The sequence below is a fragment of the Equus przewalskii genome, chromosome 2 (assembly GCF_037783145.1).
Source record: "Equus przewalskii isolate Varuska chromosome 2, EquPr2, whole genome shotgun sequence".
NCBI classification, from domain to species: Eukaryota; Metazoa; Chordata; class Mammalia; order Perissodactyla; family Equidae; genus Equus; species Equus przewalskii.
This window is the reverse complement of record NC_091832.1, coordinates 29752199-29764365: the sequence shown is the minus strand read 5'-3', so window position 1 is coordinate 29764365 and position 12167 is coordinate 29752199. Positions and strand designations below refer to the sequence as shown.

Here is a 12167-nt window from a genome sequence, read left to right as displayed (position 1 = left end):
CTTGTACATTTATCCCAGGGGTATTTTGTATTTCTATAGGGTAGATTGCTGGAATTGGAATTTCTGGGTTAAAGGTATAAGTATTTTAAATTTGATTATATTGCCAAATTACCTTCTAAAAGGATTGCCCCAATTTATATTATTGCCAAGTATGAGAATGAACCCTTTACCATACTCTCCCTATACTTTTACCTGGGTTTTAATTTTTGCATATCTGATAGGTTAAATCATGGAATCTCATTTTTTAAGTTTGTTTCTCTCTAATAAGTAGTGAAGTTGAGCATCATTTCATATGTTTTTTTAGCCATATATATAAATAAATATGTGTGTATATATATTTTTTTATGCCTTGTAATCTTTTTTTCAGGTGCCTTTTTATTGATTTGTAGAAGCTCTTTGTATGTTAGGGCTATGACTACTTTGTTTTACATATATTGTAAATATTTTTATGCCAGATTGTTTGTCTTTTATTTTTGTCTATGATTCCATGGCATCTTTTTGTCATATAAAAGCTTTCAGTTTGGATCAAATTGCTTTTTAATTAGTTTGAAAGTCTTAATGAAAGTTATTGTAGTTGAACCAGTCTCCCAAACAATCCATCTGTTCTGTTAGTTAATGTGTCATTGATGCTTGTCTCTCTGCTGCTTTCCCACAGAGAGGGGAGTGTGTTTGCCCACAGTGTCCCTCTGGATACTCTTTGTTTATATTGAAGCAGCAATTAGATTTAAAGATCTCAAAAATTTTCATGTGGACCTTTGCCGTCCGTTTGCTGCTCACTGGTGAGTATTATGAGTATTCTTAATCTATAATTCAATTCGATGTTTTCAGGGTAGAATGGTAAATTCAATTTTAAATGTTTTCTTAGAGATTTTACATGAACCCAGAAGACAAACTAACATGGTGGTAAAGAGCCTGCGCCCTCAATTCACGGAGATGGGTGTTTGAATCCCAGTTCTGTCCCCTAAGAGCTTTGTTGCCTTGGACATGTCCCCCTCTCTAAGCCTCAGTTCTGTTCCCTGTATATTGGGCACCTGTCTCATGGGGTCATGGGAAAGATGAAATGAGGTGATATAAGTAAAGTATTTCACTTAATGCCAAGCACATAGGTGTCTGATAAATGTTATTTATTTTTGTTATAATCAGATAATGATTCCGAAAAGTCCTGATGAAATATGTGGCTATTTCATGAAGCTTAAGTGAACTTAGAATTTCCTTAGTCTGTTTTCAAGAGCAAGAGAATATTATTAATAATTAGTAATAATATTACTAATAATTTTTAAAGGAATATTATGTTTCCTTATGAAATGTAAATGAATATTAAGATACTATTATTCATTTAACCTTAACCATGAAACATTTTTTTTAAATGAGCACTATTCTGGGAATCACCACTTAATGTATGTTTCTTTTAAACACACCAATTTTTGTTAATATTTATGGCAGAAACCAAAATAAACAGGCATCAACTAAAAAAAATAGTTTCCAATATTTCTAAAGTCTTTTCACAAATAAGTGTCACTTTAAACTTGTAGTGAGATCACGTTTAGACTAATTATAATTGATAAGTTTTTATGTTAATAAAGCTTAATATGAATCTTGACAGTGTTTGCAGAGGCTTTGAAATGGTATTAGATAGACTGATGAGCTGAATGAAAATATTTCAACTTTTTACCCCAGAGATTAGATTTATAAGTACAGCTAGTTTCATTTGGTAGTACACACCAAATGTTAACCCTGATAATATCAAATACTTATTTAAATGATTCTTGAAACCCTGATAATATCAAATACTTATTTAAATGATTCTTGAATTTATGTATGACAGAGTGTTTATGAACTAATTTTCCAGGAATAGCTGGTGACAGTACCCTCAGGCAGCAAGAAGATTAAGTCAAAGTAGTCACCTGAACTTGACCCTGCCTTCTAGTATTAAAAACCAAATGATGTCCTTTGGATTTGTAACACTTAAGACATTTGCTTATGATCACCTATACAATCTCTGCCATGGTATATTCTTAAAGCGTACAGATGCCAAGGTTCTAATGATGCACAAGGCGGTTCAGTAGCCACTGTAGCCAGCAGTCACTGTGGTAACTTCTTGAGCTACTTGAAGAATGCCGGTCTGACGGGCAGCCTCTGTGGCCTAGCAGTCCCGCTGTTCCCTGGGGGTTTGTTCTGCGTGCCAAAGGCCTCCGATTTCCGCAGCAGACATTACATGTATTTGTGTGTTTACTGAATGCTCAACTACCAACATCATCTAGAATTTGTTTCTTAATTTCAGTCATAGATGTTCTCATGTGCTTGATGCATGTGTTGTTTGTTTTTAACCTGCAATTACTGGCTGGATTGTCTTCTTTCTAGTATTGGGTACCCTGTGGTGACTTTGGGCTTTGGCTTCAAAAGTTACGTAAGCTACAAAATGCGGCTAAGAAAGCAAAAAGAAGTGCAAAAAGAGAACGAATTTTACATGCAGCTTCTTCAGCAAGCCCTCCCCCCAGAGCAGCAGATGCTGCAGAAGCAGGAGAAAGAGGCCGAGGAAGGTAGGTCTTGACCCTAAAGCTGAGGCTCAGTAGGTTAGTCATTATTCTGTCTGTCAGTAGAATCCTTTTTTTGGAAAAGTTGCTGGGACTTTGGAAAATTACAAGGGATTTTCCTGTTTTCTGGTGTTCCTCTTCAGGGCCATTGCTTAGTTTGGTCATGAAATATAGTGTGGGTGACTCACGTTCTCTACCTAGTGTCTGATGACCATGTGCTTTTAAATATGTTTATGTTGTTTTATTATTTTTATATATTTTATTTTTATAGCTTATTTTATATTTTAATATTTGTTATAAATATTTAAAATATTTATTCTCGGTAGCAAAATAGTATATAAGAGTTTGTAGTTGAAGCAAACTAAGGACCTAAGTATAAGCAAGATAAAGGTATGGATACACAAAACTATTTTACGAGTCAAACTTCTGAATAGAGCAAAGATGGATAGGTCCCATTCTAAATGGTTCATATAATGCCATGTGGATCTTAAATTGAACCTTTTCTAATAGGACTTCTGTAATGAGAATATTAACAATTCAGTAGATGAATTGACAGCAATATCAGTTACCTTTGGTTTGAGAGTTAGAAGTTTGGGATCGTGTTTTTAGTTGATGTATGCCAAAATCTTATTCTCTGGTGTGGTGCAAAAATCTCTCTTCAAGTCGACTCTGACAGATTGGAATGTCTAGACCTGATACAGAAAATTCTTTACCAGTGGGCTAGTAAATAATACAGACTTCTTATTACCTCAACTCTAGAGTCAGGAAAAAGGATAGATGCCCTGGATCCTAACATCACAGCTCTTCTTTTGTTTCATTTAATCTCTTTCTTTTTAGTAAAGTTATTAACAGTTTGTTTCATCCAAGCATCTTTTAAAATATGGCCTCCTAGAGTAAGATCTTCCTGTGTCCTCTCACCCCAGTGATACACAAGCTTGCTTTGACTGACAAATGAATAACTTCGTTATAAAGTCCTCATCTTATTTTTCAGGCCAAAACTTAGGTATTTATAAATGCTGGTGATTTTCTAAATGTGCAGCTTCTCAAATTTATTTGGATTTACTTCTTGAAGTTAGCGTAATGTAGTGTGGTTATTGCTTCTAAATTATTTGTTATTTAACGTAGTGAGTTTCTAAGCATAGATAATGCAGTTTGTGGAATCAGTCTGTTCTGTATTTTTATACAACTAAATATTCCAGTGTGGGTTTTTGTGTCTGTTGGTTTGTTTTTGGTATTGTAGCAGCCAAAGGATTGCCTGATATGGACTCCTCGATCCTTATACATCACAACGGAGGTATTCCAGCCAACAAAAAACTCTCCACAACTTTGCCAGAGATAGAATACCGAGAAAAAGGAAAAGAAAAGGACAAGGATGCCAAAAAACACAACCTTGGAATAAATAACAACAATATTCTACAACCTGTAGACTCTAAAATACAAGAAATCGAGTATATGGAAAACCATATCAATAGTAAAAGATTAAATAATGATCTTGTGGGAAGTACAGAAAATCTCTTGAAAGAGGACTCATGCACTGCTTCCTCAAAAAATTACAAAAACGCCAGTGGAGTTGTGAACTCCTCACCTCGAAGTCACAGCGCCACAAATGGGAGCATTCCTTCCTCATCTAGTAAAAATGAGAAGAAGCAGAAATGCAGTAGCAAGAGCCCAAGTACACACAAGGACTTAATGGAAAACTGTATCCCTAATAACCAGCTGAGTAAGCCAGACGCACTGGTGAGGTAAGTGTGCGCCGTGTCTTTACCAACGCTTCCCAATAAACTGGACTCAGGTCTTGGAAACAGGTCTTCACGGGGGCCTGTTGGAATTATTTGTGATCAGATACTGTGACTGTTAACTCTGTGGTATTTGACATTTTAGTGTTTGTTTCATGTGGGTTTGTTGGCCACGTAAGTGCCATTATCCTGAAGCATTGACTCCAGCTCTTTGCAGTGTTCTGAGTAAGAGGTGACAGTGATTCCTTTCCACATTCGACAAATTTACATATAACTCGATTTTCTAGTGGTATTGAGAGGTGGATATTTAGTCCTTGTCTTTTTCTGTTTGCATACCCAAAGTTCTTGTGGCATCAAGACAAAAAGAAGAGTTTGTGTCCTGTTCATGCAAATCTCTTTGTCAGACAGGTACAGAAGGGGAGGGGTGGTGGTGGTGGAGAAAATTGTCCTCACGACTTTGTGCTTGTTTTTGTTTTTCCACTTAAAATGTGAATTATTCCCCAAATAACTCTGGGAAAGTTAGGTTTGAAAAGTAATCTCCTTCTAAAAGTTTCATAGGTAAATGCAATGTTAGACATAGATTTTAATCAGAAATGTTCCTTTTCCCATCGTTAATTAAAAGAATAATATTGTTGTATTAGCTTTACTGGCTCAGGCTTAATTTTGCTGTATTTTATATATTTAATGTATGTTGTAAAATACGCTTATCTTCCTTTTACCTAATATCTTTCAGTTTGGAAACTGGGATCTGAACTGGAGCTTTTTCTTATGTATAACTCAAGAGGGCAATTGTAACTCCCTCCCTCCACTAAGTTATCTTGTATTCCTCTTCTTTTGGCTTGCTTAAGAGCAGACAGTTTATTTAGGGAGGGAAGATTTCCAGTGTTATAAATTACCTGAACTAGATTATTTATTTGTTTTAATTTTCCGGTTGGCACCTAGATTAAAGGAAATGTATTTGGGTTCTACTGCTCAAGGCTCTAGAGGTTTCCTAGCCCCTGGCCACGTTTGGAAGCATACCGTGCTGTTACTGCTGCCAGGCTGGCATTCACGTCTCTGTTACAACATTCGGCCCATCAGGCCCTGCAGAGAAAACATTCAGCAGAGAACCTCCCTATAGATGCCCATGGCAGAAAGACCAATTAGTTGACCTTCTATTTCAAAGGGAATATTGCACAAATTTACTATATGCTATAAATGAAACATTGCCATCCTTTCACATCCTTTCTCCTACACAATTTTAATAATCGCCCTCAAGTCAAAACAGTTTTCCTCTGTTGAGTGTTACAGAGGAACATTCAAGGCTCGGTCTTGTGACACCTTCTCACTTGGGCCCTAGTTGCGATGCTGATTGACTACTGTCTAATCTGCCTTTAGTAAAGAAGTTCAAGGACTCAGATGACCAATTTTCCAGTACGTGGGTCCAGTGCCCCCCTGCCTGCTCCTGGACCATATACTTCTTCCTGTGGTCGCTAATATGCCTTGATTTGAAGGGCCCTAGAGTATTACTCTGTTTTAGGGAATACCTGCTGTCAAATACATAGATAGAAAATACTATATTTAAATAGTTGTATAAGCTTCCGTAAGACTATTTTCAACTTTTAATGTAATACTATAAAAAATAAGGAGATGATCTAAATATCCAACAGCAGGGGAGAAATTTAAATAAATATGGTCCATCTATTTGATGGACTCTTAATACAGACATTACACAATCATGTTTTTTGAGCCATATTAAGCAATATATGGAAGTGCTTGTGACATACTATTTCATGAAGTAAGTAGAAAGCAATTTTATTTAAAACATGTTTTTTCCTAAGATACACAGAAAAAGGATTTGAAGGGAAAGGAACCAAAATGATAACAATAATTACTGGTCCATGATAGTATTGGGGCTTTTCTTTTTTCTTTTTACTTTCATGCATTTTCAAATTTTTCTATGATGAACAACAATGAAAGTTTGTAAGAAGAAGGGTATCTATCTGAGCAAATTATCCAGCGTGGTCGTAGGAGGCCTTATCACACTTCCTCTCACCCCTCTTGGCCATCTCCTGTTTCCTCTTGTTTGACTTCATGTATGTTTTGATGGATATTAATAAGACTGTAACTGATCCGAGTCTGATATTTCTGAGTCGTTAGCTAGAGAGTGGGTTTTTTTATCTTCAGATGGAGAGAGCTGGACTCTCTCGTCTCTAAGGCTCCTTCTGATGCAAACATAGATGGGCTGGCAGCGTGTACGTTGGTTAGCCCCTGACTACTGCAGACACACCCAGGGTTGTGTACAGGTCCATGCTGGCTGTAGGGAGAAGACTGATTTATCCTTTTAAAAATGTTTTTTTTAAATCAAACGGTACTGTATCATTAGTAGTAAATTAATTGCAACATATTCTACAACCGTGTTTGTCTGAATATCATGCTTGAGAACTGCTATATTTAAGGAACCAATTCAGTGTCTTTTGGGGGGAAAATTCATTAGTACATTACTTTCAGAGAGAATTCTTGTAGATCGGTGTACCTGTCAACATAAGCTTTGATGGCCGTTCTCTGTGAAGGAGCAGGCAGTTCTTCAGGTCTTTCCTGCGTCTCCCCAGGCTCCATGGATGCTCTTCAGTGTGCTGTATACCACAGGCTGACATACAACTGCACACAGGGCAAATCTGGCCCAATGCCTGTTTTTGCAGAAAGTTTTATTGGAGCACAACCACGCTCATTCATTTACGTAGCATCCATGGCTGCCCTTGCATTGTAGCGGCAGAGTTGAGTAACTGCAACAGAGACCATATGGCCTACAAAGCCAAAGAAACTTACTCTCCAGCCCTTTACAGAAGTATGTGATAGGTTACTAAGGGTAAGGAAAATGGGGGAAGGTGGGGAACTTGGGAATCATGTTGCCTGTAGGATCCTGCCCAGGAAAGGTTTGGGAACTTGCTAAAGCCAGTCCAAAGTCCTTTTTTGGTTTGATAAATACAGATCTTACTAAATGACCCGGTTTCTGCCAGCTTGATTTCTGAATTCTTTACCCAAGATATTTAGAAACAGACTTATAATGTTGGTAGCCAAAAATATTTTTATTTCTCACATGGGAAAAATTTTAGACAAAAACAGAAAAAGCAGTGAGTAAGATCAGTTATTTTTACTAAGTGCTGGGTTAGAGAGGAATAATGTAAATTAGAATGAGGTTTGCTTAAATTTTTTCTTCAGTGGTCAATTTAAAAATACTTTAAGTGTGAAAAAATCATAGAAAATTTAAGTAGAGAAAAGGGGAAAATAGTCCCACTACTATGACACAAGTTACTGTTAAAATTTTGTTATATTTTCTTTCCATCAACTAAATTTATATTCTTGTGGCCATAGTGTTTGTGTAGTTTTTGCGTCCTGCTTTTTCCACTTGAATTATATTGAAATCGTTTTCCAGCTTAGCCTAACCCTGGTTTTCACTTGATGTGGAATATTCCGGGGCAGGTCTGTGCAGTCATTCAGTTGACGGTCACTCTCAGATTGGGCAGCTCAGGGCGTGACACCTGAGCTGAGTTCCTGCAGTTTCAGCGCCTGCAAGCAGAAGAGCCAACAGCTGGGTTTGCGCTGGGCAGGAAGCTCCCTCTCAGACACAGCCCTGAGGCTGGGGGGTTTCTTAGTGGTGATTGTTACTTGTTTCAGTTTCCTTGTTAAAGGAGAGAATTTAAAATTTTGAGTGCAAAAGGTAAAGTGATCCATATTCTGTAGAAATGTTGAAGCAGAAGTCTCTTTTTGGTTTATTTCCATTCCACTTCTTGGTATCCGAGACAGAAGATTCATCTTTTTTACTTTTAGTGCGTATTCTTCATAAGATATCAACTCTTTAACATCAATGAAGATTCATAAAGAAAGTGTATCCACAGTTTGTCTAGTAGAGATGCATTTAACAGGACTGCATAGAATTAGAATGATGATTATTTTTTTGGAACTTCAAGAGATCTAAGAGACATCTAGACCAGGCCCCCCAATCCTGTCTTTTTATCAGTGACATAAACAAGTCCTGGAAGATTAAATGGCTCATCCAAGTGACCCAGCTTGGGTGGCAGTGCCAGGACCAGAACTGAAGTTTCTTGACTTTGGCCCTTTCTGTTATGCCATGCTGCGTAAAAAAAGTTCATCTACCTGCTTGCTTTGTTCTTCTGCTTTATATTTTTGTTTTTGTGTTTTTGTTTGTTTTAAATGCACGTACATCTAAAGTTGGCTCAAGGATGGGCACCAGAGCAAGATTTTATGCTTTCCTGGTTAAACTCTATAGAAGAAATACTTAGAATTTCAGAATTCATTTCTTTTCCTTTCTTCTAGAGAGATGCTGTTCTGTGTTGTAAAAATTCTTGCTCTTGCCAAAGACATGAGGATGTGCTTATCTGTGAGCAGAAGGGAGCCGTCCACTTGTCGCCTTGAGAGCTCACAAGGTCTCTGAGAATTCTGCTCTGGGTAGGGCTGGCTGGGGGGAGTGAGTCTGGTCCAGACAGCGTAGAGCCACCCAGCATGGAATTTGCCCTTGAGGGGTAATTCTGGGAATAGGCTTAGCTTGCCAGCAGCAGACCTAGGAGCCCTGAGCTGGGAGACTGAAGACCAGGGATGTAACCATCAACGTATCCTGAGGAGAAACCACCGTTTGCTTGAAGGGCCTGGGGTCCTGGGGTGTGGGCATCGCCGTAATAGTAAATTCAGAGAAAGTTTGAAGCCGTGTAGGGGGAGAGGAGAGCCTTTTCATCAGGGGAAAAAGGAAATATGGAGTAAGTTGTAATATATTGACTACTCACTGTTTTATTCCTCTCTCCATTCATTTGGTTATTTTAGGCACACCAAAATATTATTACTTACAACTTAGTTTGTTCATACGATTCTGCTTATTTGGAGACTTCAGAGCTGGGGCCGGTGGGGGGGGTGGGGGCAGGGGAATGAAGGAGAAAATGTTTATCAGGATTTTTCCAGTAATCTGTAAGCAAGTGATGGCACTGCCTCAGAGGGGAAGGAGAGGGAGGGGGGATAGAGAAGCACTTTAAGACATCTTAAGTCATTCACCTACACTCATCCTCAGGAACTAACTTACATACCAGATCTAGGTCTCAGAGAAATATTTTTGGAGCATAAAATTGATGACAACATACTTCATGAATAGGCTATATAATGTTCTAGTCCATCAGTGAGTATATTGGTTAGTATTGTGTTTTAGTAGGCTGTGATACGAGTATTTGGGACTCATCTCTTTCTATTTTAAGCTGGTAGGTAAGCAAAATGTCATTGCTCTTCATTCCACTTTCTAGCCCATATAAACCTTGTATTTATGTTTTATAATTTTAGGTTTCTCTTATAAAGTGGGGTGAAGATAGCAAAAGTTAAAAACAGCGAGCTTTTCCCTGTTACTGGACTTGCTGGTGGCCCAGATCGCCCAGATGTGGTTTGACTAGCAGTTCACAGTCTTTTGTCCTTCTGAATTGAGTCTTGTCTTCCAGTTACCAGCATTTGAGGTGGTTGTATAACCTCTGACTTACCCGTATAAGGCCCCTTAGTGTGGTCTTGCTATTTGGGGAAAAATAACAGGAGACAGTTTACAGTACTTCCTGTTTTTTATTTCCCCACATTTTAAGATTTCTACACACAATTAAAAATTATATATCTGGGACCGGCCTGGTGGCGCAGTGGTTAAGTTTGCACGTTCCGCTTCTCAGCAGCCTGGGGTTCGCCAGTTCGGATCCCGGGTGCGGACATGGCACTGCTTGGCAAACATGAGGCATCTCACGTATAAAATAGGGGAAGATGGGCACGGATGTTAGCCCAGGGCCAGGCTTCCTCAGCAAAAAGAGGAGGATTGGCAGTAGTTAGCTCAGGGCTAATCTTCCAAAAAAAAAAAGAAAATTATATGTCTGTTGAAAAGAAACGGCCATATTTTTAGATACTGATTTTTAATAGTCAATGGATTCAGGATGATTTAGTGTGAACAACTGTGAAAAAGAGCAAAGTGAAGAGAGAATCCAGGAAGCCCCTGTTCTGTGATCTTAGAGAAGCATTTCAAAACACCAAGGAAGATTGGGGCCTAATGCTATTTACCAGAAGAACAAAAAGACGCCAGTTTTTCTTACAACTATCCATCTTTCCTTTCCCTTGTAGGGCGCTGCCTGGGTACTGGCCTGAGTCAGAGTTAGGAGTGGGTGGGGCTGGCTCCTAGCTCCAGGGAGCAAGGAAGAGCAGGAACTTGCTGGTTCGAAGTTGCAGCAGAAAGTGGGGAGGAGGATTCAGAGCAGGGAACCCGAGATTGTAGGTACAAAGGAAGAAGGGAATCCAAAGCCGAGACTGACTACGAGGAAGAAGCAAGACAGAGCAATCAATTCAGGAGGTAGAGCCTGGGAGCCTTCCCTGGGACAGGTACCAGGGGGATAGATGGCCTTTTGTGGACCATGCCACCCCTCCCCCAAGGCCCTGAAGAGCCCTAAGTGGGGAATCACAGTAGTTCAAGTGGGAAAGCTTACAAAAGATTCTCTTGAAAGGTGGAAACCCATCTTAAAAGAAGGGAATGGAAAGACCCCAAGATTGATTGTTAAAGGAGGGGAAGTAGCAAAACAGAGTATGTAGTATGAACCCATTATAAAAGACGGGCGGGTATAGTTCTCAGGCACACAGAAATTTAAATAGTGTATACTAAATAGTTAATTGTAGTTGATTATGGGGACATTTATTTTCTACATTGTCTGTTTCTATATAGTTTGAATTTTTACACAGGCTTATTATACCCATAATAGAATGTAAGCTCAGCGAGGGCAGGGACCTCCTTTCCTGTTGTCTGCTACAGTACACAGTGCTTGGCACAGAGTAGATACTCAATACTTGTTGAATGAATATTACCTTTGTGCAGGGAAAATATTAGAAAGAGGGGGAATAAAAGATGAGCCTCAGTAATTTCATTGCAGTGCAATGTAGCTCAAAAGCTTCTGAAGTTAGAAAACCTAAATATTATGTTAGACCAGGCCCAGGACCAGACATCCAGTGTCACTACTTGTTGTTTTTGAGTAGGCTGTTACTGATTTTATTTCTAAAAAATAGACTTTCCACTGTAAGTCCCTTTCCATGGTATTTTCCAGGAAGTTTTTAAATTCAGTACTTTTTTCCAGAGGCTGTGCAGGAAATTGAAGGATTTCTGGAAGTTACAAGGGACAAGGGGAGCAAACTCTGAGGGACTGCTGTCGGAAGAGCCTTCTGCTCTGGCAGCGGGTGGACTGTGCTTCAGGGCCAAGGAGTCTAGGCACAAGCCATGTCTCATCCAGGACTCAGAGGAAATCTCAGTTTGCCTTGTGTTACTCGTCTGTCCTGGTGGGTCGTGCCGTCTTTCCCCCCAGCCCTGACCATTCCCTTTGTCTTTGTGGTAGCTGGAGAGAGCGCTCACATCTCCCTCCTCTGTTCTAACCTTCCCTCCAAGGAAATCTCCCAGGGTAGAAAATGTATTGACTGCTTATATATCATCTCAGGTGCTAGAGGGAGCACAGTATATTTGTTGGTTCTGTTTTGTATTTGAATAAGTTTTGCTGTGTGTCAGGAATAGTTTGCGGGGAAAAAAATCTGCCCTTGGGAGACCACGATATGGGCTTTGGGGCTTTCCCCTGCTGCCCTCCCTCTGTGTGCCGCCTGCACAGCACAGCGCGGACAAGCTACTGCTGCGGAATGGCTTGCCTGACCCCCTCCCAAAGAGTGATGGCTGCCAAAGTAGGCCTTTCTGCCTCTCCAGGTGCTGATGCTAATTCATTGGTAACAGTATCATTTCTAGGTAAAAGGTAAAATTTAGTAAAAATGTATGAAATTTTAGAGTGAAGATTATGAAAACTGGACATTTAGAGGTTCTAATTAGATTAGATTAAATATATTGGATATAGCTGCTACTGCATTA

At 39.2% G+C, this 12167-nt stretch overlaps 1 protein-coding gene across 2 annotated transcripts in view; it reads left to right on the top strand.

Moving 5' to 3' along the window:
* The window catches only part of MACO1 (macoilin 1), a 53657-nt gene that overhangs the window by 19467 nt on the left and 22023 nt on the right, over positions 1–12167 (top strand). The window contains exons 4-6 of one of the 2 annotated variants that reach the window (XM_070610672.1): positions 656–779; positions 2362–2540; positions 3775–4276. The exons of the other annotated variant lie outside the window; for it this stretch is intronic. Of the exons in view, the coding sequence (XP_070466773.1) occupies positions 656–779; positions 2362–2540; positions 3775–4276 (805 nt within the window). The remainder of the gene's footprint in view (positions 1–655; positions 780–2361; positions 2541–3774; positions 4277–12167) is intronic. 2 annotated transcript variants of the gene reach the window in all.